The 26,120-nt window shown below is 38.8% G+C and overlaps 1 protein-coding gene across 7 annotated transcripts in view; it reads right to left on the bottom strand.

Moving 5' to 3' along the window:
- The window catches only part of ect2 (epithelial cell transforming 2), a 29,888-nt gene extending 4,239 nt beyond the window's left edge, over positions 1-25,649 (bottom strand). Inside the window, exons 1-26 of one of the 7 annotated variants that reach the window (XM_084394484.1) lie at positions 25,333-25,649; positions 24,593-24,774; positions 24,391-24,470; positions 21,607-21,702; positions 20,490-20,672; positions 18,205-18,294; positions 18,005-18,115; positions 16,428-16,501; positions 15,515-15,645; positions 15,145-15,260; positions 14,775-14,837; positions 13,549-13,771; positions 13,123-13,239; positions 11,846-11,970; positions 10,527-10,646; positions 10,384-10,452; positions 10,159-10,269; positions 9,956-10,052; positions 9,642-9,723; positions 9,372-9,450; positions 7,165-7,284; positions 5,970-6,108; positions 4,782-4,936; positions 4,067-4,174; positions 3,763-3,903; positions 578-849 (exon numbers count right to left, since the gene is read on the bottom strand). In XM_084394484.1, the coding sequence (XP_084250610.1) occupies positions 589-849; positions 3,763-3,903; positions 4,067-4,174; positions 4,782-4,936; positions 5,970-6,108; positions 7,165-7,284; positions 9,372-9,450; positions 9,642-9,723; positions 9,956-10,052; positions 10,159-10,269; positions 10,384-10,452; positions 10,527-10,646; positions 11,846-11,970; positions 13,123-13,239; positions 13,549-13,771; positions 14,775-14,837; positions 15,145-15,260; positions 15,515-15,645; positions 16,428-16,501; positions 18,005-18,115; positions 18,205-18,294; positions 20,490-20,672; positions 21,607-21,702; positions 24,391-24,470; positions 24,593-24,725 (3,024 nt within the window). In that variant the 5' untranslated portion in view covers positions 24,726-24,774; positions 25,333-25,649 and the 3' untranslated portion in view covers positions 578-588. The remainder of the gene's footprint in view (positions 1-577; positions 850-3,762; positions 3,904-4,066; positions 4,175-4,781; positions 4,937-5,969; positions 6,109-7,164; positions 7,285-9,371; positions 9,451-9,641; positions 9,724-9,955; positions 10,053-10,158; positions 10,270-10,383; positions 10,453-10,526; positions 10,647-11,845; positions 11,971-13,122; positions 13,240-13,548; positions 13,772-14,774; positions 14,838-15,144; positions 15,261-15,514; positions 15,646-16,427; positions 16,502-18,004; positions 18,116-18,204; positions 18,295-20,489; positions 20,673-21,606; positions 21,703-24,390; positions 24,471-24,592; positions 24,775-25,332) is intronic. The other 6 variants (XM_084394487.1, XM_084394486.1, XM_084394485.1 and 3 more) reach the window with 6 other exon arrangements.
- Positions 25,650-26,120: the final 471 nt, after the last annotated feature.

The raw sequence follows: 26,120 nt of genomic DNA, 5'->3' as shown, positions 1-26,120 counted from the left end.
AAACTGATTTATTAATAAAATTAATTAAACTGAAAATATAAAAAGCCAATTCAAAATGTTAATAAAGACTAAAGTAGTATACAAATAATACTGCATTGTGTCAACTTTGAAGACATGACATCGATATGATGGCCAATTATTGATCATGTGATGCATATTCGTAAATCATAATGTTAAAAGTTTGAATATGCAGAAGTGCGAATGAGATGATAGCTACTTCAGAGGTCAGGACAAGTTAACAATGGTCAATTTCAGTTACGTTCCAGTTATGGAGCTTTATTTGTCATTTGCTGCCAATCTGGACCCCCATTCACTCATTATGGAAAAAAAAGTGGCCAGTACATTTCTAACCATTACAACAATAAATTACTTAAACTCAGTCATACAGGGTGAGAGTAAGTAAATGACAATTTTCATATTTAAGTGATCCCTCTGAACGTATCCTCTGATCATCTATAATAAATGAGTGCTACCATAGCCCATCCGTGTGCTAGTGAGTAAGTGTTGACACCGTCCCCAGACACAGTAGGAGTTAGTAAGTCACAGTGAGTCAAAGAGGGAGAACTGCTGTGCTCACATTTAAGAGTCCTACAGGTGGGTCTCCCGCCGCGGGGACCTGCGCTGCGGTTGGGGGGGCACCAGCAGCTCTCTGCACTGAGCTACAGGCTGAGCTGGGAGGCACAGGACGGATGGACTGAGCTGGGTCTCGGGAGCTCTCTCTGGACTGCACGGAGTGCGGACACACAGTGGGACTCTGGGCCGCGGAGCATGGTCCAGAGAGTTTGACCGCTGAACCACTGCGCTTTTAATAGAGTCGGTCAGACTGAACGTGGAGGCTGAACGAGACATCTACACTCACACGGAGGGAAGAGGGAGATGGAGAGAAAGAAAGAGAGAGCGCATTAACCTCATCTGGCTCCGTCCCTGCATCGCATGGCTTCACAATCACTCACTTTAAAATTGAAAGAGGAAGTGAAATTTCAACGCGATCTCATTACGAACGCAGGGATTTCTCAAATATTTAGCAGTGCATGAATCACCTTAATAATAAAAAATAAAAAAAAGGTAAAAATATCCCTTTTCAAGGAACATTTGAGCATTTGAGAGCAGTAGCTCTGGTGCCACTAAGTTCTACAGATGGTGGCGCTGGGGGGATTTTTAATCATAAAGGTAATTTAATCATAAAATTATGATTAAATTACTAAGATGCAGAAAATTACTATTATTTTTGCTATTAACTGCAGTACCTAATAATATTACATGTTTATTTCTTGGAAATGCACATTTGACCGTAAAGCACTGAGCTAGAGCCAAGATGCAGTAATAACAGTAACATGTAAAAACCTGGTTTTTATTGGCAAAAATGACTCTCTTTTTTTTGGTCATCACATTAATTAAATTGGATAATATTAAGAGCTTTGAAGAGCTGGAAAAAGTGTGACGCACTTGAAAGCCCTTGAAAAAAAAGTGCTTGAATTTCACTTTCAAAAGGTTGTATGAATGAACCCTGAAATGAATAATGTAAAAACATTTGACAATTTCTCCCACAATACCATGGTTACAGTTGTAGACATCCCACCTCTACCTAAAGGTCTGTGAGTCTCCCACATATTGATAGCGGCTCCCTGACTGCCGCAAATTTTATACAAGCGAGCGACCCGGGTAATACGGCTTACGACTCTTAATGTACTACTACCTGATGAGATGAAACTCACACATTATAATATATTATATTATAATGTAGACACATTATATTGTGTAGTAATATTGGGTGGGTGGAGGTTGGAGGGGTTGATGCTACCTCCCTGAAATGAGTTTTTGCAGGGTGGGATGTCTGCAGTTAAGGTTGCTACATTAAATGCATGGTGAATGTTAGTGATTTGTCGACTGAAAAGCCTTCTATAACTCTATAACAGAGAATTCTGCACTGAATTTGAATATTTTCACTAGATCTCGCAGCGATGTTATTAACACTGCACCGAATTCAAATGCTTTGTCACTGGATTTCCCAGCACGGTGTAGTTACGGTGTCGCGTGATCGAGATCAGATGTCTAATATTGGTCCAAACTGATAAACGGTCCACGCTGCGCAGCTCAAACGAGAAGCGTGGTTTTGTTCTGCTTTTGTTTCGTTTGCCGTTTTAAGTTTTTCCAATATGCAACAGAAAGGCCAGCTCTTATCAGTTGGGCAACGTTGTGGTGGCACCAGTGTGACCTCTTAACAAATTTTAGTCACACCAGCAGTCTGGAGCCCTGCCTTATGCTGAAGGAAAGAAAAACAGGAGCGAATGACCAAAGCAACAAGTAAATCCTCTGAGAGGGAAATTCAATCCAACTGAATTGGCGAGTCATACTGTAAAGGTTTAACTGTGAAAAATGAGATTAAATAAAGATACGAATTTATGTAAATGCCTGTTTACACTAAGTGTGATGCGACTAAATATCAATCATCATATTTCCATACCTGCTTGCGCAGACATCGCACGTCATCAGCGCGTTCCGTAAGGCTACGCAGAGTTGTAGACAGACAGCCAGCCACCATAAAAAAAATAAGACAGCGCCAAAAATAAACAGCAGCCAGTTCCTCCTGAACCAAAACAATGAACTTGAGCTGCGTTCACATCATGTCGTAACCATAATTACGAGATGGAGACCAGTGACGTTCTACCCGGAGCTGTTCACATCCTCAGACCCAGATTTTTACTTTTTATTTCAACACTAGCAACGACAAAATGAATCTGCAGCAGTCAGGTGGTACAAGTAAGAGCTCTATAAGTTGTTGGAAGAGCTCTTGTAAGTTGTTCATTATTATTGTAAAGTTATGTGCTTTGAGACGAAGTATTTTAACGCCGTCTCTCATCTTCTGACACTTTGCAGATTCTGCTCTTGCTCATGTGTTTTGAAGGAGGTGTGGCTATGGAGAGCGCTGTGAAGGGAGGGTGGGATCTCAAGCTTTCAAAAGCTAACTTGCTATATTCCTAGCCTCTCCGGAACTGCCTACCCAACTTATAAAAAATAAATCGTACTGACCAAACTTTCGAACGGTAGTTTAAGTAAAGATAATTAAACAGCAAAGGTGGTGATATGACAAAAGGGAAATTAGTTTAATATATATTCATACTATACCCATTACACCCTTTTATTTCAGTAGTCAATACTAGTGATACCAGTCAAAGATCAGTACCAATTGTTGTTATTTGTTTTCTAATTTAAGCAAAATGTGCTCATTTATAAAATACATACATTAAATCATACAGCTACAAATATTTAATTTTAGATTAATAGCAGGGTTTTTTTGTTACCATTTACTAAAATACACTATTACTGAGTTCCTTCCGTCAAATCACAGCCGTGCTGATATTCAGAACAACAGCACACTGGAAATTTCTATGAAAAGGGAATTGAAAATGCTCAGTCTGCTCCGCACAAGCAGAAACGTACAGATAAAAAAAAAAAAAAAAAAAAAAATTCTTGTTCATGTTCCTTGAATAGGGACCAGGGATGACAAGCTCCAAAAACACTTTTTGCTTTATTCTTCGAGTGAATTAGCCTTGAAGGAGCACATCCTATAGATGCATCATGTTGTTGTGCGTGTTTTTCTGAACATTAGTAAGAGGATGGCGTGAATAGATCTTAAATGTGAGTGCGTTATATTATGCTGCATCAATCGACCGGGTGTGCGTATTTTATTCGTGTGTTAGACCAGTGGATTTGTGAGAAGAAAGACAGACAGAGAAAGAGTGTGTGTGTGTGTGGACTCACAGCCAGTGTGGAGCTGCTGGACATTCGGCCCATGTGATCGCCATCTGGGCCAGGACTCCTCTCATCTGGGGTACCATTGGCCATAAATGCCCTCTGAAGCACACGCTTGGGGGTTTTAGTGAAAGAAAACGCTCTTGTGACCTGAACACACAAAAATGCACAATTAGTCTATACGTTTTCTACAAGGCACTGAGTTAAGAATAGTTACTTTATGATATCATTCTCAAGAAAGCATTCAGAACATTGACAGCAAGACCAAATTTGCATGCGTGTCGTGTAATTGTTTTCAGGTTCCTCGCTCTACCTTCTTTGAGGTCTTTTTGATGGCCCTGGATGCTCGGCTGAGCGTGCTGTCCATGTCCTTTGTGCTCACTTGGACGGAGTCAGGATCAGTGCTCTGAATGAGATCTTCCTGTTTAAGACATGGAAAATTAAATAAATACACAGCGATACTGCTGGCCTGTCAAAATGCAAAGAGAAGCATCACTGTTTAGCTTTCCAAACAGCTGGGACTTCTTGATATTCAGAGGAGCAGAGAGGGAATGAGGCCGCATTTCACGCGGGTGACGTGTGGATAGGTCGCCACCTCATGGTCGATGGGAGAACTGCAGGCCAGGCCAAAATGAACTTAGCCGCAGGGTTTGGTCTGATTGTTTTAATTATAAAGGGAAATACATGCATCTGTCCGCCTGCACCAATTACATGTGCCGTGGTGGATGGCCTGGGCGGGACCTGCGTTTCTGCAGCATGAAGATAAAGACGTCTGTGTCTGAAGTGTAAAGTTCAAGTACAATTCCACTCTTAATTACATTAATCTGCCTCCCAGTTTAACCACACAGGAGCATCTAATAGGATTAGCCAACACCAAAAGGCCCACACAAACCTCCTAATTTATAGCCACAATAAAAGAAAGCAGAGCTAATAAAATAAATAATTGAGTTCTGTTCCAGGCCTGAGGGGGATGATCTGAGGAGGAAGTGACCATGTTTCTATATGTGTGTGTGCGCGTGTTCACTCACCGCATCAGCTCGGCAAATCGTGTTGGCCACTTGTCGACATAGAGTTTTGAGCCAGGCAGATTTGAGGGTGTCCTCGGCCGTCAACTTGAAACTGAATAACAGGTTCTCCTGTTCTGTAGGAGGACGCACGACCAGGGCAAAGGCATTCTGACAATCTGAGAGAGACACAAAAATGTGAGGTCAGGGATGTGACCTAGAACTAAGGCTGGGCGGTATGAATCTTCAGGATGATACGAGACCCTTTCAGAGTTTATTTTCTAATAATGACCAGCTGGATGTACATTGTCACTGACATTTTGTTCGTTTGCAAACATTCACAACACATTTAACATCTTTCAGATCTTGTCCTTCCAAGTGAAAATATTCATTGGGAATCAATGTAGGGCAGGAGTTCATTCTATACATTGATGGGACCATAACAAGTGGACTACTGGGAAATTAGTTCATTTGAAACATGAAATTGATTCTAGTATGAGCCGCTCTTGTGGACGCACAGATTTGAATCTCAGTCAAATTTCCAGACTCCAGAATGTGATCTTCATCAATAATGTGCTATTACGGTGTGAAATTATGGTCTTACTGTGACTTTAGCTCATCAAAATCCAGTAAAGTAGGGCTGGGTGATATATAAAAAATTCACAATATATTCTCAATGATTCTGCTGGTGATAAAAAATAATGCTGTGAATATTGCAAAGATTTTATATGCGTTTTATGGCCATTGAATTTCCTAAAGACCACAGAATCAGATTAGTTTTGTGATCCTTCCACTTCCTTGTTTGGCATAAAAGAATTCAGACGCGTTTTATTAGCATATCCGCTATAGACAATCACAAAAATTATTTTAGAGCCTGCAAGTTTGATTAATTTCTCTGAACTGGTTTCAAAGAATCAAATCAAAACTCTTACATCCTCACCTAAAATGTTCATAAAATGTTTAATAAAACTATAAATGTGCTATGTATGGCAATATTTGTAAAAGTAAACAAGATTAAGGATTTAGTGTCCTTGAGAATCTGTTTTAGACCAAAATACAATTCATTTTTACCAACATCAGCCAGCTCTACAGTAAACTGACACACTTAACCAGACTTAACCTCCCTCTCCAGGGTGCCAATTCAGAACACAGAAAACTAAAATATGCACTAGTGTACTTGGTAGAATGCAGAATGCCGGGTGGTCCCCTCACCCTCTGTGTCTTGGATGTCGAGGACTCTTCTGATCTGGGACAGGGGCATCAGGGCTATGTGTTTGAGCTGGGCGGGCGGCCGTGTCTGACCCAACGGACTCCGGAACGTGGTTATCACCTTGTGTCTCTTCCTGGCGATCTGAATATGAAGACACACAAGGAAAAAGCACACACACGCACACATTATTAAACGCTTAAAACATGCAGCTTTCTTCATAATGCAGGAATGTCAATGTTCTCTTCTGGAATAGTGGGGAGTCTTTCTGGTGCTTTAGAAGAGCTGAAATGTGTAATGCAGATCGGGGTGACAGATATGCATACAGAGGACTTCCTAAAATGAATAATTGATCACTCAGAGTCTTCCCTTTCCCTGCTCTCATTACTAGGCCAGAGCCGGCATTGGGCGAGGAGGACCACAGCCGCATGCCGGCACACGCGAGTGAACCCCTCCACGGGGCTTAAACGCATCCCCTTCACCAAGTGGGGAAACAGACCAGAGAGTCGAGTCAGCAAGCACAGATTGAACACACATAAATTATACACATTTTTCTTCAACGGTACCGCTCACCCGTAAACTGATCAAACAATTGTTGAGGATGCTGAAATTTTGGAGAAAAAAAAGGGAGGAAATTTAGGGAGGACAGAGGGAAGGGAAGACCAAAAAAGAGATATTCACCAAAAACCATGATAAATCTAGTTTGAATAGATGTGCTAGTTACTTAGAAAGCTAATAGGTTAAAAAATAATAATAATAATAATTAATGAAAAATGTCAAATGGAGTAAACAATGCATCAAGTAACATTTTCCTGACACTGTAAATATGAGAGTATATGAATCATTTTTAAACAGTAATAAAGTGAAAAGTATTGTTACAGAATAAATATTTGAATCATAAATATTCTGGTATTTTCTTGGGGTTATACTAGTTGGTATTTGAACTATACAGAAAATCTCTAAAGTGAAAATCTAGCTAGTACCGGTAGTTTGACATAAAGCTATCATTAAAAACCCCATAAACAAGACCAGAAATCAAGACTAATGTCTTTCATATATTGGTGCTACTTTTAGGAAGCTGATGGAGCATTTGCATTATGAAGAAAAGAGAGGGGGGGAGACCTTCCCATCTGTAATATTTCCATAAACGCATTCAGAAGAGCAGTTATGGTGCAGTGACAAGGAAAGACTGAGCTTTACCTCCAAACAGTCGTTGAAAAGGAAGAGTGTGACATGTTCTCCCCGATCGCAGGGTTTGTCTCCCAGAGCGATGGTCTCCACCCTGTGAACCAGACTCCGGTGGGACGACAACAGATTGGCCTGCAGGCGCACACAAAAATCAGTTTCCTCCTCGCATAACATTTGCAACCTTTTCAGCAAATGAATTAATTATAAGTGATTGGTGTGCAGAAATTTGTTCAAATCAGAGCGCCTGATGAACATGCTGCATTTCCTGTCTCTGAGCCTGCGGGCACATATTCTCAGATTCCTCTGAGTGCTGTTCCTGGATCAGACTCTGACTCGTGTCCATGCTGCTTCAGTTCCCATGAGCCACAAAAACCAAACTGATCCAGGAAAAGCTGGGGGGGCGATCATTGGTTTGGCAGCCTCTTCTCTAAACGCAGCTGTTCTGGGGCGAATCTGACAGGAGACAACATGAGCTGACTCACTCTGATCGATTTAATGGTGAAAGGAAGTTTCAGAGAGCATGGCAGCATCTCCCATCACAGAGAGAAGAGGAACATCAACCAACAATACAGCGTCACACTTTACAATTTACTGTTGAAATAGCCATATTCTAACACATTCATTGCATTTAATACATTTCTTGAAGTCCACTTCTAAATGTTAGTTAAGCTTTATAGCACTAAAAATGGTTAATTTAGTTTTACAATACCATTTCCGCCCTGTCTGACCTTTAGAAACACACTATTTCAGCTTCAACATTAGAAATGTGGCTTTAAAGTGTCCCTATATTATTACAACTATAGTTTTACATGCATCCGATAGAAAAACTATATTAAGAAAAAAGGTCAGAATATACATTGCAGCATTACCTCTTTTCTCAGTGTTTGAAATGGTTCCATAAAGGATTCAGTCTCTCTAAACCCCTCCTTTCCGAGAGCCTACTCTGCTCTGATTAGTCAGATGACCCAGTCGGTTGTGACTGGTCTACCGCTCATAACTCATTACCATATCTGAACTTCAGCTCTGGAGGTTTCCTCAGCACAGTGATCCGAACAGTACCGATAGCATATTTTGGAAGTGCAAGCAAAGTGGATTTGCTTTCACGGCACAGAAAACCGCGTATTCTTGATGCCGATTACACGATCCAAACTCTTCTAGGCCTCAGGTAGAGCTACAGTGTTTGCATCGGGTCAAAGTAGATGTCAGGGTAGCATTGATCTTTGAAACTTTGCAAACATTCACAAACAGCCATATTAAACACTACATGAAAGGTATTATCAGAAAAAGCACAAGAGAGGCACTTTAACATCTATTTGGAAGTGACATCTCTTACGATACTGTTCGTTGCTCAGACTCGCTCTCCCAGTTTAAAACTAGATTAAAGTCGCATCTCTTCAGCCAGGCATTCATATAACATTTTTAATCTTACAGTTCAAATTACAATCCGGCCTCTAGTTAATAAACGCCAGAGGAGAACTGGCCCCCGACTGAGCCTGGGTTCTCCCAAGGTTTTTTTTCTCCATTAGGTCACCTGATGGAGTTTTAGGACACCATTAGGTCACTTGATGGAGTTTTTCGGTTCCTTGCCACTGTTGCCTTTGGCTTGCTCAGTTGGGGATATTCTGGGGATATCTAATTTGATTTTATCAATAAATTCCACTAGAAACAAACCTTGTTGTATTATTTTAATTTAATACTGTGAAGCTGCTTTGATGCGATCTGTATTGTGAAAAGCGCTATACAAATATACTTGACTTGACTTGACGATTGGCTGCGCTCTATTGCAAAATAGTTGAATTTTTTTGGGGGGTGTAAATGGATGGTCATGTTTTAATGTGCTCATGGTTCTGACCTCAACACTGTGATGACTTCTGAATGAGCGCTTTTTATAGTTTTCATGGTCTGAGTGGACTGGCGCTGGAGATTTGCTTGGTGAATGCTGGAGTATGCTTACATCATACTCCTATTTCAAAAGAGCGACCAAAATCCCTTGGTCATAATATGGTGACTTCATTTGTGCTGGTCGGAGACATGGAAATGAGGTGAAGTTATTTGAGAGCTGTGACAGAGGGCGGCGATTTTCAGCAAATAGCGTATTTCATTGCAGTCTGTTGACTCAAAGCTTCAAAAGACTTGGAATATAGCTCTGCTTGTTAGAAGGCAAGTAAATAACAGAATTATGGGTGAACTATTTCCAGAAAAGTGGAAAAATTACTCACAGGGCAGCCGTCCACCTCATAAACAACATCAAAGATCTGTTTCTGTCCCTCTGTTTTCCTTTTATCCTCATTTATATGCCTGTAAAAATAGAGAGAGAGAGAAATCTAAAGAAATCTTTAGTTAAACGTCACTGTTTCAGCCCACTAAACCTGTTTTGGCTGAAAAAGAAAAACTAATTTGGCTGAAAATTGTTGCTTGCCAAACTTTTGGTGCATCTTCATCACAAATCTATTTTAAGGAAAACTTTAAGAGTTAATCGCAGGACTCACGTCATCACTTCCTTGAGAGACTCGATGGCCTTTTCAAGTGTCACTTTATCTGGGTTGTCATCTGATGTGTGTTTCCTTATATCTACAGAGAACAAAATCCACTCTAAATCTCGTTTTCTTGTGTCAGCATACAGAGGTGAAACAAACCGCTTATTGAATAATGTTTGTATTTTCCATGAGGTTGATCAACAATTGTTTTTTTTCCCCCATGCAATCATCTTAAATCATCTGGATTCAGTCAGATTTACTGAATAGAAACAACTGTTTGTGTGTCTTTCACTTGCATCCTGCGGACAGCCGTATTCATGTGTTACCGTTCAGCAAGAGGGCGACGCTCGGCAGTCTCTGTACTGGACGAATCAAAAGCTCAACGAGAGTCTGGCGGCCACACTCGGGTTTAGCCTGATTAATCTGGATAACAAAATGAAAGAAGATGTGAATAAACGGTCTTCATGAAAAAAAGCCCTTATAAAACCATTTAAACTAGAGTAGATTTAAACTCTAAAGATATCAGTACCTTCAGGAACGCGTGAAATCTTGGCTTCTGTCTCTCACATCTCACTATGGTCTCTTTGCTCATCTCAAAGAAGTTGACAAATGGTGGGTAGGCCTTCACCAGCTCTCCAGACTGAGAGACGATTTAAAAAAATAAAGAGAGATCACAAAAGCTGCCATTCAGTCTTTGACTTCGTTATGAGCTCCATGCCGGAGGAGGTCGAGTTCAAAGCTTTATCACACTCACATATTTCAGAATAATGTCTCCAACGCTCCTCTCTTCAGACCAGTTCATCACCAACTCCTCAAGATCCGCCTGTCAAAGCACATTCATCAGCGAACACGTTCAACACAGCCTTTACTCAGCGTTTTGGAAAGGTTATTGCCTACCTTTATTCTTGTGTGCACATCATAGATGTCTGGAATACTGCCAAAGATGGTCTTGATCTCTTCTTGAGCTAGAATGGGGCCTCCCACCTGACCCTCTTTGTCCAGTGGGTCTTTGAAGAGCTAAAAGAAACGATGAATAAAAGAAATTGCATCACTAAGCCAGGATGGACCACTCACTAATGCCGTGGGACCTGACGGTAGAGGTCTGCATTCCTGCCGATTAGATTTGCTGCGGGACTGGACTAAACTTCTGATTTGTAGGCATGAGAGGGTGCTATTTCTAAGAGATGGCAGCCAAAGTGGGCAGATTTATAGTAGAGTGGGGTGATCGGTTTCAATATTTTTCAGTCTTTTGACATTTTAAAATAAACCCTAAAACCATAGTTTATTCACTACCATTCAAAAGTTTGAGGTACTCAAGGTTTTCTTTTAAATAAGTCTCTGAGGCTCAAATTAACACTGCATTAAAAATTGAGTAAAAACACTGATAATATTGTGAAACAGTATATTACTATTTAAAATAACTTTTCTATTTGAAACTATTTTTCTGTGATGCAAAGCTGATTTTTCATCAGCCATTATTCCAGTCACATGATCTTTAAAGGGGTGGTATAATGCCCTTTTCACAAGATGTAAAATAATCTCTCAGCCAAGTAAAGCTCAATTAAATTATATGCGCTAAACTTATTTACAGGCGACTGTAATAATACAATTTACTATTCTTTGGTTAAAGATTTTTTTTTAAATGATATTTGGTCGCATATGCGAGTGATTTACTCGTATAAAAAAAGAAATGAATTTATAAAAATAATATAAACTAGTCATAAAATGAAATAATTCTATATTTTTTATATAATAAACTGTTGAGAACATAACATATGGAAACAATTTACAGTTCTGCGAGAGTGGAATGAAACCGGGAAAATCAGTCCCGTGCAGACCTCTACTTGACAGCTACTCCATAAACTTAATAACAATCCAGTGGACCACAATGGAAAGGTCAGGCTATTCAGTATTGCCTGATGATCTGACACCACTGTTCAGTGAAATTTGCTGGATTCTGATTGCATATGATGTGGCATTTACTATGCAAGCAGACACAGAAGTGTGTGTGCATGTGTGTTTTTGTATGAGCTCCACATGTAGGAGTGCAAAGCAAAGCTCAAACGTCCATAGCATTTGTGTCGAAATCTAATTCATTTTCCTCCCTACTGGTCAGAGGCACTAGCTTGATAAGTCCACAGCCATGTACCACATTCTTATGTGTGTGAAAGGAGAAAGAGAACACACAAGACGCACACTGAACACTGAACACAAACCTGCATGACCGTGGCCAGGATATCAACGTAGTTGCTCTCGGTTTGATAGAGCTCCTTGGAGACCTGCCATCGCGCCGACTGCTTGGGAAGGGCGGGAGTTGAGCATTTGGGAGGTTTGGCATTCTCTGAAACACATAAGCAGACACGCAGGGGTTAGCAGATATATTACACATTGTTTCTTCTCATCCTATGATAGGTTTCATCCTCTTTTTAAAATATATTTGATGTTGAAGAAAAATAAAGTCAATAGGAATCTATCTATGAAATCATAAGTTAAAATTTGCAGTTTAATTAAAAGTAATGTTCCATGTTCAATAGAAATAAAAAAAATCAATCAGGAACACAGAAAAAGAGTAAAATGCACCATTCTCAGTTATTCTGAAGTTCAAGTTCAGCTGTATTAAATCAAATCATATACATGTAGTAGTTCACTCAAATATTCTGTCATTTACTCACCCTCATATCATTCCAAAATACTTTCTTCAGTGGAAAACAAAAGAATATATGTTGGTAACTAAACAATTTTGGTTCCCATTGACTTCCATTGTATTGACCAAAAGAAAAAAAAAAGTCAATTGGAACCAAAACTTTAAAAAATATTTCTTAAGTTCACCAGAAGAAAGAAACGCATACATGTTTAGAACGACATGAGGTTGAGTAAATGATGATAGAATTTAAATGTTTCAGTGGACTATCCATTTAAGTACAGGTGGTGTAAATATAAAATATTATTTTTTATCTTAGTCATTTTTGCTGTTCTGTTTGGTAAAATGGTAGAAATTTTAGAAAATATTTTCTGTGGTTATCGACATGAGGGTGTGTTCACACTTGGCAGGATTGTTTTCCGTTGCAAAATATACATCTCAAAAGCTGTTGTTTTTTCGTTTGTTTGCTTTGTATCTTTAGGTTCGGTCTTAAAAATGAGAGTATGAATGCTAAGTGAACCAGGTTTAAATGTATCAAATCTTCCATCTTAAGGACCACAATGGAAACAAGCCTTTGGGCTTTTTGTGTTTTTTATCCTTTTGAACACTTCGTGTTGATTGTTGTTGTTCAATAAAGTTTTCACGAGTGTGAACACACCCTAAATTGTATTGAGCATTGTGCATTCCAAGGAAATAATAATAATAAAACATTTTTTTTTTTAAACACGTTTGAACCAATAATAAGAAATTGTATCAATGTAAGCAACCTCCATTTGTCCAAAAGACCTACATTAATATAGGTAGATGTTTACATTAACCCTACCCCCTTGGCTAAAGTTGTATGAATGTCACCTGTCTGGTTTTCCTGCCTGCACACTGGAGTGCTTGTGCGCTGCAGTGGCCACTCTCTCTCTGATCTACGCTGTCTGGCACTCCTCCGCCTACCGCTGCTCCTCCTGCACCTGAGCTCTGCAAAAAGACAGCTGCCTCACTCATCTAAAACAAACCCTGACCTGGTTCTGGTTCATCTCAGCCTTGCCTGGGATCACCCTGGACCTCAGAGATCAAAGCCTAGAGAGTTCTGGAACAGAACTCTTACATAATGCAGTGGGAACTTGTGCAAACTTTTCAAACAACCAATCAGGGCAATGTTGTTGTTTTTTTACTGAATGTTTAAAAAATATATATTCTATCCATTTGTTTAACTAGAGAAGACAGTGGAAGTGTTATATTATTTGGCCGCTTTAGTCACATGACATGCCGGATCATTCATTTCACCTCCACTGGTTTTGCACGTGTCGGGTGTGTTGGAGATGTCCAGCAGTGAGCCCATGGAGAGGGAGTGCTCAGCCGAGGGTCTCTTGCGTGGTGGGAAGGGAGAAATCTCTGTCTCTTTGGTGAGCTGAGCCAAAGTTTCTCTGAGACGACGCCGTTTCCTGCCACTGTTGGGTGTCGTGAGAGACAGCAGAGACACGGCTTTCTTCATCGCAGGACTCTCCGGCTGAGAGGACGACAGAGTGACAACATATATAAGTGCACTGCACTTAAGTGAAGATGTAAATTCAATCACAGTACTTATAATTCATGATACGTTGCATTATAAAGTGAGGCAGAGATGACATATTCAACTAGTTAGCATTTTAGCACTAATAGTACATGGGTAACCAAACAGTTGATGACATTCTTCAAAATATCTTTTGTGTTCAGCAGAAGAAATCAATCATTCAGGTTAGGAACAACTTGAGTGAGAGTAAATGACAGAATTTTCATTTTTGGGTGAATAACCATTTAAGTCAATGGGTTTTTGAATAGGTTTTTGGCTAAATGCCTAAAATAAGATATTTTCATATTTAATCTATGACAAAGAAATACATCAGTAACACCCCTTTGTGATTCTTTTTTTTAAAGCTTTTAATTGTCTTGAAAATGGCTGTTGCTAACAAGTGGCTAAATGGGACATTGTTCTAACTCAATTTCAAGGATTACAAAAGGATTTTAAAGACTCTGAAAGAGTAGTCAGGAGCAAAACTGTGGTGACACTGAAGTCATGCAACAATGGTGTAGTTTGTTTAGGGAAAAACTGCGGGCCAGGCAACCCAGGCTTGAACTACTAGTAATTGTTTTTTGTTGTTTTTTTAACCTAATGCATTATTGTCTTTGACATACAAAATTCAACATGAGACCTTTTTTTTTTTTTTTTTTTTTTGTCTTCCACCCCTTTTGATTGACAGGATATAATCGGCCCTTATTAAAAGCTGTTTTTAAACAATCGGCTGGTGGCTGATAGTGAAAATAATTGCTTTTAAATACATTGGTGCATCCCTAGATTTAAAATATTACCTGAAATCAGACTTCTACAAAAGCACAGACCATCACTTCAGAACTAATTGTGAGGTTTGCTGTGAAATGTTTATGTTCATAATAAAAAAAAATAATCTAAAGAGAAAACAAATGAGATTAGTACTTCCAGAACCAAACTGCTGTCATTTTACAGGATTCCTCACCTTTTCATAAGAGTACATAGATTCCCCAGCACGGGCGTCCATTTGTATACTGCCCCAAAACCACTGCGGAAAAAACACAGAATGAGAAATAAAAGAACACAAACCTAAATGCATTCATTTAAAAACACCTCCACTGAACCCTTTAACACCTTTAAATAAATAGTGATGCATTTATGATTGTAACTGAACTACTAAAACCCCTGATGTGTGCAAAAAAAAAAAAAGATTCCCACTCCTCGCAACAACCTACAGTAAATAATGGACTACAGACAGTAAACAGCGTGAAATAACAGTGTATTTCTACACACTATTATTAAGGACCCACACAAAGCCCAGCGTGTACTTGTGAGACGTTAAGTCAAGTTCATACCTCCTGCTTCACTACATAGAGTCTTTTCAAGGGAGTAAAGGGCAGTTCTTTAATGGAGTTCTCTTCAACTACCAAGTGAGTGCACTTTTCATCACCCACCGCCTGAACTCGTCCACCTGAACAAAACAAGCAGAACACACTCCTTTAAAAAAAATCCCCCTCAAGCAGAAGTCAGGGGTCATTGGCTTTTACAGAGAGGGTCTAGCAATAAAATACAGAGACATATCATTGGGTCAACGTCTCAGATGCATCAGAATGAAAAAGCTTTGGTTAATCGAGAATTATTTGAGCAGAAGTTGTGCGACATTTGAAAACATGAAACGTTTTAGATTGGTTTCAGAAAAGACACTGAAGCATGAGAGTTCAGTACCGTGTTTCTGAGTCCTCTCCTCCATGTTAGTTTTCTCCTCCTCAGAGAATCCCAGAAAGCTCAACACGCAATCCTGGAACGGAGGGACTTTAAACTCTGTGCGGAACTCCTCGTTGCCTGCGTGGAAATTGCTAAACCAAAAAAAATAATAAAAAAATTTGCAATCAGACACACCACAACACCAATATATGCTACTAAAGATGAGCAGAATTTTTTTTGTGTGTGTGTTAAAATAGTTACAATTCTGTGTGTGAATTAAAATAAAATTGACTTCCATTATCTGATGCATTTCCAGGCTAAGGGTATAGTTTTATTGGAATAATTTGAAGACTCACTGGGGTCCCTCTATAGGTTTGCCAAGGCCCCCTGGTTAAGACCCACTGTCTTAGAGCCCTCTTGGCTAACATTAACTACTAGCCTGCGCCATTTATGTAACATCGTTCAAAAAAGAATGTAATTTCAAAGGAAGAGCAAATTATATTTTGATGAAAAATGATAAATAACATTCACTGATGCATCTTGCACAACAAGGCCAGACACATGTATTAAGACAGAGCAAGGTCAATTTTGATTCAATATTGGCTTCAAGACTTTCTCCATTAAGTATTGTAGGCACAGAGTGGAAGGTATGGAGAAAAAAAAAAAAAAAAACTTAGATTTAACATCCAGTCCAGAGTGGCAGTTCATTCATGTGAAAGGTCAGGTTCAATGCTCAATACATGTGTGGAAAATGTCAAAAACTAATTGCAGTGGAAATCAATTTAAATATGGAAGCAGGGAGGGCCCATCTGGTTTGCGCACCAGTGGCTGGACTTTTCGGCTTCATCATTCACAGTTTTTACTCCTCTATACCCACACAGTGGATTGACGCAGGGAATAGTTTTATGCCCGACACACACACACACAATCTTACATGTCATCTCTGTGCTCCCATGCCTTGCGTATCCACTCAGGGGTGAGGATGGGTGTGCCCATGCACACTGCCAACTTAAAAAGACAAAAAGAAGAAAGCAGTTAATAGCATCAGGACGGAAGAGATCCCCTCACCATAGCCTGCTTGATGCATTATGCATGAGACTAATGAATGATTCAGCCCAATTCAGCACGCTGTGAGAAGAGATACAAGAGAACTGTTTTAATCAAACCCTTTCTAAATAACACAGACACATCAACAGCAGACCACGTTCCAGAGAGCACACCTGGAGCTTGAGGAGCCATCAGGAAATAGCCATCATTGAACAAAAAGATATTTAATCAAGAGTCTCTTTACTGAGGTTGATTTTTAGGACTTAAAATATGAATGAGGAAATAAAGGATATAAAGAGCAATGCATTTAACAGTCTGGGTGAGGAAACACTACAAGACTATAAAGGTTTCTGGGATTTGAAGGTGAGCGAATTTAACCAGTATCACATCACCTGATTTTCAGTCCATAATGCTGATTATTCTGGTCCAGAACTACACACTTAGACAGGAAGAGCTCATCCGACAGGCGCATAAAGTGATCAAGTTTGGTTTGTTTTTTTATGTAGCGTTTAGGAATACTTTTTTATTACAATAATAATAAAAACATACAGAAAACACGTCTATAGACTGTGTAATCAGAATGTTTGTCGATCCAAACGTGATATTTACAAATTACACGACAGTTTAAAGTTTGGAGTCTGTACGTTTTTGAAAAAAGTCTCTTATGCCCACCAATGCTGCATATATTTTTATCAAAATATTGTATAAATATAATACATAAACTAAGAAACATGATTAGAATTTTAAATATATTTTCTACATTAATATATATATATATATATATATATATATATGTACATATATTTAATTGTGATGGCAAAGCTGAATTTTCAGCAGACATTACTCCAGTCTTCAGTCACATGATCCTTTATTTGATGCTCAAGAAACTTTTCTTATTATTATTATCCACGTTAAAAACAGTTGAGCAGCTTAATATTTTGTGGAAACCATGATAAAAAAGAAAGTTCAAAATAGATACATTTCTAATAATTTTTTTTAAACAAATATTTTTGCCCTTTTTTTTTTAATCAATTTAATGTGTCCCTGCTGAATAAAAGTATTAATTTCTTTAAAAGAAAAACCTTACTGTCCCCAGACATCAGAATTTTCATTCTGTAGTGAAAACGGTTCCTTAAACTAATTATGATCCATAATGTCAAAGTATTTTGTAAATCTGTGTTTTGAATGCATGTATACTTTTTTGTATATTTGCTTACTGTGTAAATTTGTATTCATATATATTACTCTCCTGCAGAACACACAGCCATGCCTCATCTTTACATCGGTGTATATGATTTGATTTGTGGCAGCAATCATAGATACTGTCATTACAGCAGGGTGAGTCAGACCCAAACAAAGGATTTCAGAACTGAAAATCTTTTTTCCCTGATGATTCCGTATAGACAAAAATCAGTGGGTCTGAAAGATGATATACATGTATGTGTGGATGGGGTGGATAAATACCCTGTACTTTTCACCATGGGTTGAATGGGCGATGAGGTGTGAGACTTTAGCGCTGTCAAACTCTTTTCGGATGGTACCCCCCATGTGATGAACGAGATTTACCAGGGTAACCTGAAGAAAAACAGTTAATTGGAACAAATAATCCGACAGTGAAAATATGGCCTGTTTTGGAGTCCGATGAGCAGACAAGCAGAACTCACCACTTCCTCTTTTTTACGGAATCCGGTGAAGCAGAGAGACAAGTTGAGCATGGTCATAGAGTAGAGAGGCCTGGAGGAGAACGGCAGAGGCTGCGAAAGAGGGCATGGAGGATCACAAAGATGGAATACATCATTAATACAAATAAAAGAAGATCACAAATCTGAGGATGCACAAGAAAAACAGACTGAACAGATCAGGACTATGTCATGACATGGCGTTTATGTCAATCATAATAGGAAGTCACTTACATAGACGTCTTTAAGGTACAGTAGCAACTAATGTTCCCTCTAAGCCAAGCGTGTCCAATCCTGCTCCTGGAGGGCAACTGCCTTGCAAAGTTTACCTCCAACTCCAATTAAACACACCTGAACCAGCTAATTAAGGTCTTAATAGGCATACTAGAAATTTCCAGGCAGATGTGTGGAGGCAATTTGGAGCTAAACTCTGCAGGACAGTGGCCCTCCAGGACCGACTTTGGACACCCCTGCTCTAAGCAGACCCTTAAATTTTGATGAGCCAAAGCATTAGCCACAGGTGAAGCGAATATAATTGATCATCTCTTAAGGCCACAAATTAAGGTCTGGGTAGATTAGATGGTAAGCAAACAATCAGTTCTCGTAATCAGCGTGTTGGATGCAGGACAAATGGGCAGGAATAAAGATCTGACAAGGGCCAAATTGTTATGGCAAGCCAACTGGGTCAGAGTATCTCTGAAACGGCAAGGCTTGTGTGTTGCTCCCGGTCAACAGTGGTCCGAGGAGGGACAAACAACAAACCGGCGACAGTGTTGGGCGCCAAAGGCTCATCGATGCACGAGGGCAATGAAGTCTGGTCTGAACCAACAGAACCTCAACAGTGGCACAAAATTTCAATGATGGTTATGGGAGGAATATGTCACACAGTGCATCCAATTCTTCTGCGTATGAGGCTGTGCAGCCACAGGCCAATCAGAGTGCCTATGATGACCCCAGTCCACCTTTAAAAAAAGTCTACAAAGGGCACTCGAGTGTCAGCACTGGAACTTAGAGCAGTGGAAGAAGTTCAATGAATCCAGTTCTCTTTTACATCACGTGGACAGCCATGTACGTGTGTGCCGTTTGACACCAGGATGCACTGTGGGACGATGACAAGCCGGTGAAGGTGTGATACTCTGTGCAATGTTCTTCTGGGAAACCCTGGGTCCGGCTATTCATGTGGACTTACATTTGACGTGCCACCACCTAAACATTGTTGAACACCACTTAATGACAATGGTGTTCCCTGGAAGAAGTGGTCTCTTTCAGCAGGATAATGCACCCTGCCGCACTGCGCACATTTGTGTGTTTGTGACTTAAAGAATCTGCTGCTAATGTCTGGCTGCCAGATACAATAAGACATCTTCAGAGTCCATGCCTCGGGAGGTGGGCACTGTTTTGGCAGCACTCGCAGGGCAATAATAAATAATGATAAAGTATTTAAATATATTTAAAAAAATCATTTCATTTTAAATGTAAAAAAAATAAATATATAGTATAATTGATAAATAGCATTATTATACAAATACAATTATTTAAATTATAAAACAAAAAAATAAATATACTGTATTATTTTATTATATATAAAATAAAAAAACAATGGATATAAAAATGTGATTTTGTTTTATTTAAATTTCAAAAACAACAATAGCAATAAATATATATAATTCCTTTAAAACGATAAAAACAAACACGTGTACGTATGTGTATTTACCATTATGTACTATTGTTGTTATTTGTGTATAACTTACAATACATTTTAAATGTTATTCATTTTATTTACATCTACATTTTATTTTTTATACATTTCTGTGTGACCGCTCAGGTGTTAAGACTATGGAGTGTGTACTGTGGCAGATAAGCTGTGTACCGCAAGATTTAACAGCAATAAGACAAGCCCTCATTTCTCACTGGAATGTTGCAGTCGTATCTATATTCTAGTGTTCGTCAGACTTAATCTTTCTGTCCGGTACCGATCGCTAGCCAGCCAAGTGTTCGTTTTGCTCTGGAATATCTGTAGGAGTCAAACAGACACTCCTGCGTACACTCAGATAAGCCAGCAACATTTTTCAGGCTATACAGAAGCAATCAAAGCTGCTTACGAATCCATTTCAGTTGGAAGAACAACTTTATTTCAACAGGCTTTTACTCAACCCATGACGGCAAGCAGATGCTGCTAGTATCAAACCATTTCACCACCTCAGGGAGGAAAAAACACAGAAGATGGCTGTGATCCTGTGGGTGCTTGTTGTTTTATTTCAGGGTCTTACCTCTCCCTTGCTGGCGCAGTGCATCACGGCAGGAGGCCCCAGGATACGGCTGTCATTCTTGTACAAGAAGCTGTATTCGGGAGCCTGGAAGTCTTTCAACACAAACACAGTCTCGAACTCGCAATTCTCGCCGTCACCAAAATCTCTGACATTGTCAGTCTTGATGCAGCGGGTGTTTATATCCTAATGGGATGAAGAGAAAAATTCAGAACTGAAATAAAAATGACAGAAAACAATATCAACAAACACATTAGTTAGATTGTGATCAGCATGTCCTCAAAAGCAAAGAGATATCTCCTTTAGTATAAGGGATCTTAAAGATGTTAAAGTGTTCTGACAGATGACACACTGGAGAAAGACAGCAGTCATTTGTCACATGTAGATTTAGTGACACAAAAACAAGTGTCAAGGACGGTTCACACAGGACAGCTAGACGGAACAGAGTGAAGAGATGCATTTTTCTGATGCCATGGTCAATATAGGAGATTTACTTATACATGCTCATTTATGCCATTTAAATTTTTGCCATTATCATGCACTCACATAAAATATGTAATATTTAATACTTCATGTACAAATTAATAGTAATAATAACTAATACAATGCTACGCTAAAATAGAAGTACAAATTTATACTGTATATATATAAAAAAGTATTTAAAATCTGTACAAATTAATAATAGTAATAATGATGTGCACAAAGTGCAAAAGCATATGTCCGGTGTGAACAGCACCTTGCATTCTTAAAGGGAACTGAAAGGAGGTCTGTTAGTTCAGAAACTTCCATTATTCTTCTCTTTTGGGGTTTACTTTCAGAAAAGATTATACTTACCTGCATGTAAAAACAAAAGATTAAAAGAAACAATTAAATGACACTAAAAAGGGATTAATCACCAAAGGGTTGATTACATAATTGATTGAATTAATTCTTAATTATGGATTAAAGACCACCTGTTGGACAAACACAGGACAAGTTGTTAGATCACATTGTTAGAACTTAGTCCAGACCACCGCGTGAGTGAGTTCGACATTAGACAGCGCAGTGCCCGACCGAATCCCCATGCTGCAAATCCCCCAGTGCTCTCAAGCATGCAAAGATTCTGGATCCCGAGACGTACCATATTGACTATAGATTTTATCAATTTCTCACGCGCCTCTGTGCCCGGCTGCCCTTCTTTAATCTTTACCACCGGGACTTCCATTATTGTGATGGCCTGTAAAAATGAAGAATTGACGTCAACCTGGCAACCCAAAGCTGATAAATTTCCCAGGCAGGAGGGTCTTACAACCTTGTCAGAATCGAAATGAGAACTTCAAACAAATGTCAAGCAAAGTCCAGGAGGAAGTTCTGCTACGTTAATAAGTTGCAGGGAGAATAGAATACTAAAAGAAGCAGCTACATCTGAAGTCCTCTCACATCATGTTCAAGGGCAAAGAAAGGAGAATTTCAGGAACATCCCCATCCTCCCCCGTGCACTACATAAGAATATTTCATCCTTATTCCACATATTCCAGCTTTGTCATTTATCAAGCTCTGGGCGTAGATGTCCCATCATTGACCCTCCAAACACAAACCGTCAGAGCAAATTACATTCATAACATTCATGACCTTTCGTCCATCAACTCCCAACCCGCCACATACCACATCTCAGTGTAAGAATGCTGAGTAATATGTTCATCAGCATCGAATCAGAAAAAAAAAACACCGTCCTCAAAGGTGCCGTACAAACTACTGACACGCTTATCCAAATTCTGCATCTGCCCTGGGCTCAAACGGCTCAAGCAGACATTGCATGATTCAAAACAAAGACTTACTACTGTTTCAACACTTAAAGGATTTGGTCACTCCAAAATTGATGATTTACTCACCGCCATGTCTTCCAAGATGTTCATGTCTTTCTTTCTTCAGTCGAAAAGAAATTAAGGTTTTTCTCTATATAGTGGACTTCAATGGGTTGAAGGTCCAAATTGAGGTTTCAAAGGGCACTACATGATCCCATAAGGGACAAAATAAGGGACTTATCCAGCGAAACGATCGGTCATTTTAAAAAATTAAAATAAAGAATTTATATACTTTAACCACAAATGCTCGTCTTGCACTAGCTCTGCGATGCGCCACGCATTACGTAATCACGTTGGAAAGGTCACACGTGACGTTGGCGGAAGGTTACAGGGTAGAGTGAAAAACTCCCTTTTCTCATTTTCTCCTCCAACTTACATTAAATCATCAGGATTCATTTCCCAACTAATTGAACTAATCCTTTAAATTTGATCTCATTAGAAAATTTACCAATTGTTAATCTAGGATATAGTAGTGTTTCTCCAGAATTCCATGACACTCATTTTTGTCTTCTTGTATGAGGCTGAAAGTAACACAATGACCTACACCGTTTGACATGACACATAAAAAAAATATATAGATGAATGAATATACAAATAAATTAATAAAATAGCAAAACAATTCCATTGTCATATATTATAAAAAAAATTTTTTTTTAATATTTCCATATGTCACTACCATTACTGCCAAAAACATTCATTTGGACCCTGGTTGAAGCATTTCCAAGGATAACGCTGTGTCCTAACCAGAGGCGACATCTGCGATAAGTATTTTTATTTGTCCAGCGACAAATACTGTCTGTCCACAACAGACGTGACTGCGAGATGCGTCAAAATCAATCAAAACCCACAGCCAATCAGAACAGCGTGTGGGCGGAGTCTCGGGGCAAGTAGGCTACATAATCAAATGCACTACGCCATTTAACCATTATTAAAAATACATAGGCTACTGAGTTACTAAAACAATCTTTGTCAAAGAATACACTTGTTTGTTCACAGTTTGAACGTTCTTGTTATCGTTTGTTTAATGAGGTGAATTATCCATTGTTGCTTTTACAGCTACAAAGCTGGGAGCACTAAATGATACTCAAAGTCACATTACACGCTTTTAACATTAAATAAAGCACATAAACAGTACCTGAGATTATCATTGCCACACATTGTGTTTGTTGTTCCAGCCGGTGTCGCCATCGCGGCTGGTTAGGACAAAATCTCTGATTAACATGGAAAAGATACCTTGTATCGCGCATCACGTGTAGTTAGGACACGGTGTACACATGTCTGCTAAAATGAATTTGGGGGCAGTAAGATATTTTTATTAAAGAACTTATTCATACTTTTATTCAACAAGGATACTATCAAAACTGACAAAAGAGACATTTATAATGTTGCAAAAAAATTAATAAATGTTTTTAACTTTCTAGTCATCAAAGAATCTTGAAAAAGAAAGCGTATCACGGTTTCCACAAAAAATATTAGGCAGCACTAACTTTTTCAATGTTGATAAGAAGAAATGTTTAGGATTTCTGAAAATCCATCACATGAATTAATGATATTTTACACTATATTCAAATGGAAACAGTTATTTAAAATTGTTATAAAACTTCTATACTATAATACTGTTTTCAGTGTGCTTTTGATCAAATAAATACCGCCTTGGTGAGCATAGGAGACTTCTTTCGAACTTTGAGTAACTGTGTTCATGTAAATGTGTAAGTGCACTACATTTGCTGCTCAGACCATCTTTAATCAGTCAAGGACACAAGTGTATCTGAATAAAAACTACTGTTTTAATTTTATCTTAAAATGACCCTAAAATTCTAACAAAAATTGTTTCAGTCAGGCAAACGGAAGAATTTAATGTTTATCCTTCATGCATAGTACTGGGCACAAAGCTGGCCAACACAAAATGACTCCCTGTTAACGTGATTACTTTTAATCAGATTAGAAGATTCACACTGAACTGACCGTTCTAAAGTAATGCATCTCATTAATTGCCTTCTTGCCTCAGTGAAAACCATATGGCTGAAATCAATCTATATGAATAGCTTCTTCTACGGTACCTGAAGGGCTTTCTCAAGTTCTGCGATGTTGCCGGCCTCCCCCACCAACACCACCCTGGTCTCAACTCTGGGCAATGCATCTGAAAAAGAGAAAAGACCACAGGCAAAGGTGAATCTCTATGGAAATAGACAGCAAACCGGTCCACACTACAGAAATGTCAGATGATATAGGGTTGACCGAGAAGGAGGGCGGTTCACTTACCCTCTGTCTCGTCTGCGTGTAGACCCAAGAAAAATTGCTCCTTTGTGGTCTCGGCCATCCGGGAGTCGTAAACGGAGGAGTCCACCAGCAGGCTGCGGCCCGGCCCTAAAGTAACTATGCTGCTGTCAGCCATGGCGCTGTGACAAGGGGTGGCGACCCAGTCCTGTCCAGAATATCAAAAGCTGGAAGCCAGAGAGAAAGTAGTGAACAAGGGCAGCACAGGCACAAAAATAAGAAACAATCAATCGAGCTTCTAGGAGGGAATGAAGGATAAAGGGAGAAGAGAATCAATGTGTGTGTGCGCATGTATTATATATATATATATATATATATATATATATATATATATATATATATATATATATTCTGAAATGAATCTTATTAAAACTAAAAAAAATTCAACTCACCAGCTGCATAAATCTAATGAGTAATTATTCTGAATGCAGCATTACAATAATAAAATGCTGCTGCAGTTCATTAACTCCCTCGATTGAATAACAAAACATTGCATGTATATTCATTAGGGTGTACATTTTGATAAGTAATGAAATAAAGTTTCACATATTGTAAAGATCTGTCAGCTTTTTAGAGAGCAATGGTATGACAGCTGATTGGCAGCTGCAATGCACTTCAATGACATGCGCTAGCATAGGGGTGGCTAGCTAACTTCTAAACAAAAGATTTTCTTCTTAAACAGAGCCTTGTGTTTAGCTTTAAGCAAATGTATAATGAAAACTTACCGTTTAAAACTCTAGACCAGATTTGTGCTGGAAAACGTTCTGGTGAATGAAGAAACACTGAGAGTTCGGCTGGTTACCGAACCAGCTGAGCAATCTGGGGTTATGTTAGCCAAACTATTGATTAAAACTAACGCCTGGAAGCGTAAACACCGCTGTCGTCGCAATGACACGTAAAGTTTGCCCAACGCGCAAAATAATACGGTTAAGTTACGAAAATAAGTTTAGTTGGAATTTTAAGCCCATTGTATACGCTCATTTGATAGGTCGTTTTCTGCTCAAATCTCTCTCTGAATTCAAAAAAGCAAGCAAACATGAGAGCCTAACGCCGATTGGCTGAGAGTGAAGAGCTCGGCGGAAGTTCTGAAGCGACGCCTCTGATTGGCTTTTGAATTCAAACGGCGATGCACGCTGCTGCTCCGTCGGTGATAGAATGACACACAATTATTTAATTGCCGGTATTTAACATTATGAATAAAACACAAGATACTGATGTAAACACAAAATTGCAATGTAATTCATTAAAACACACACAAAAAAGTCGCGAACTAAAAGACAATGTTAATCAATGAAACAATGAAAATCATTGTTTAGCCTCAGGCAAATTTATGATGTTAAGCCTTACAAACTTCACCATGCTAACCATAGTTTCCATCGATATACATTTATTGTAGGCTATATTTATATTTATATTTAAATTGATATTTATATTTGTAGCCATTTATAATATTATATATAACTTAATATGGGATTTTCTTTGGTATTGTAGAAACTGTATTATATTATATTAT

Source organism: Rutilus rutilus (genome assembly GCF_951802725.1).
Source record: "Rutilus rutilus genome assembly, chromosome: 22".
Lineage (NCBI taxonomy): Eukaryota > Metazoa > Chordata > Actinopteri > Cypriniformes > Leuciscidae > Rutilus > Rutilus rutilus.
The sequence above is the reverse complement of the archived record's forward strand: the minus strand, read 5'-3'. Positions and strand labels throughout refer to the sequence as shown.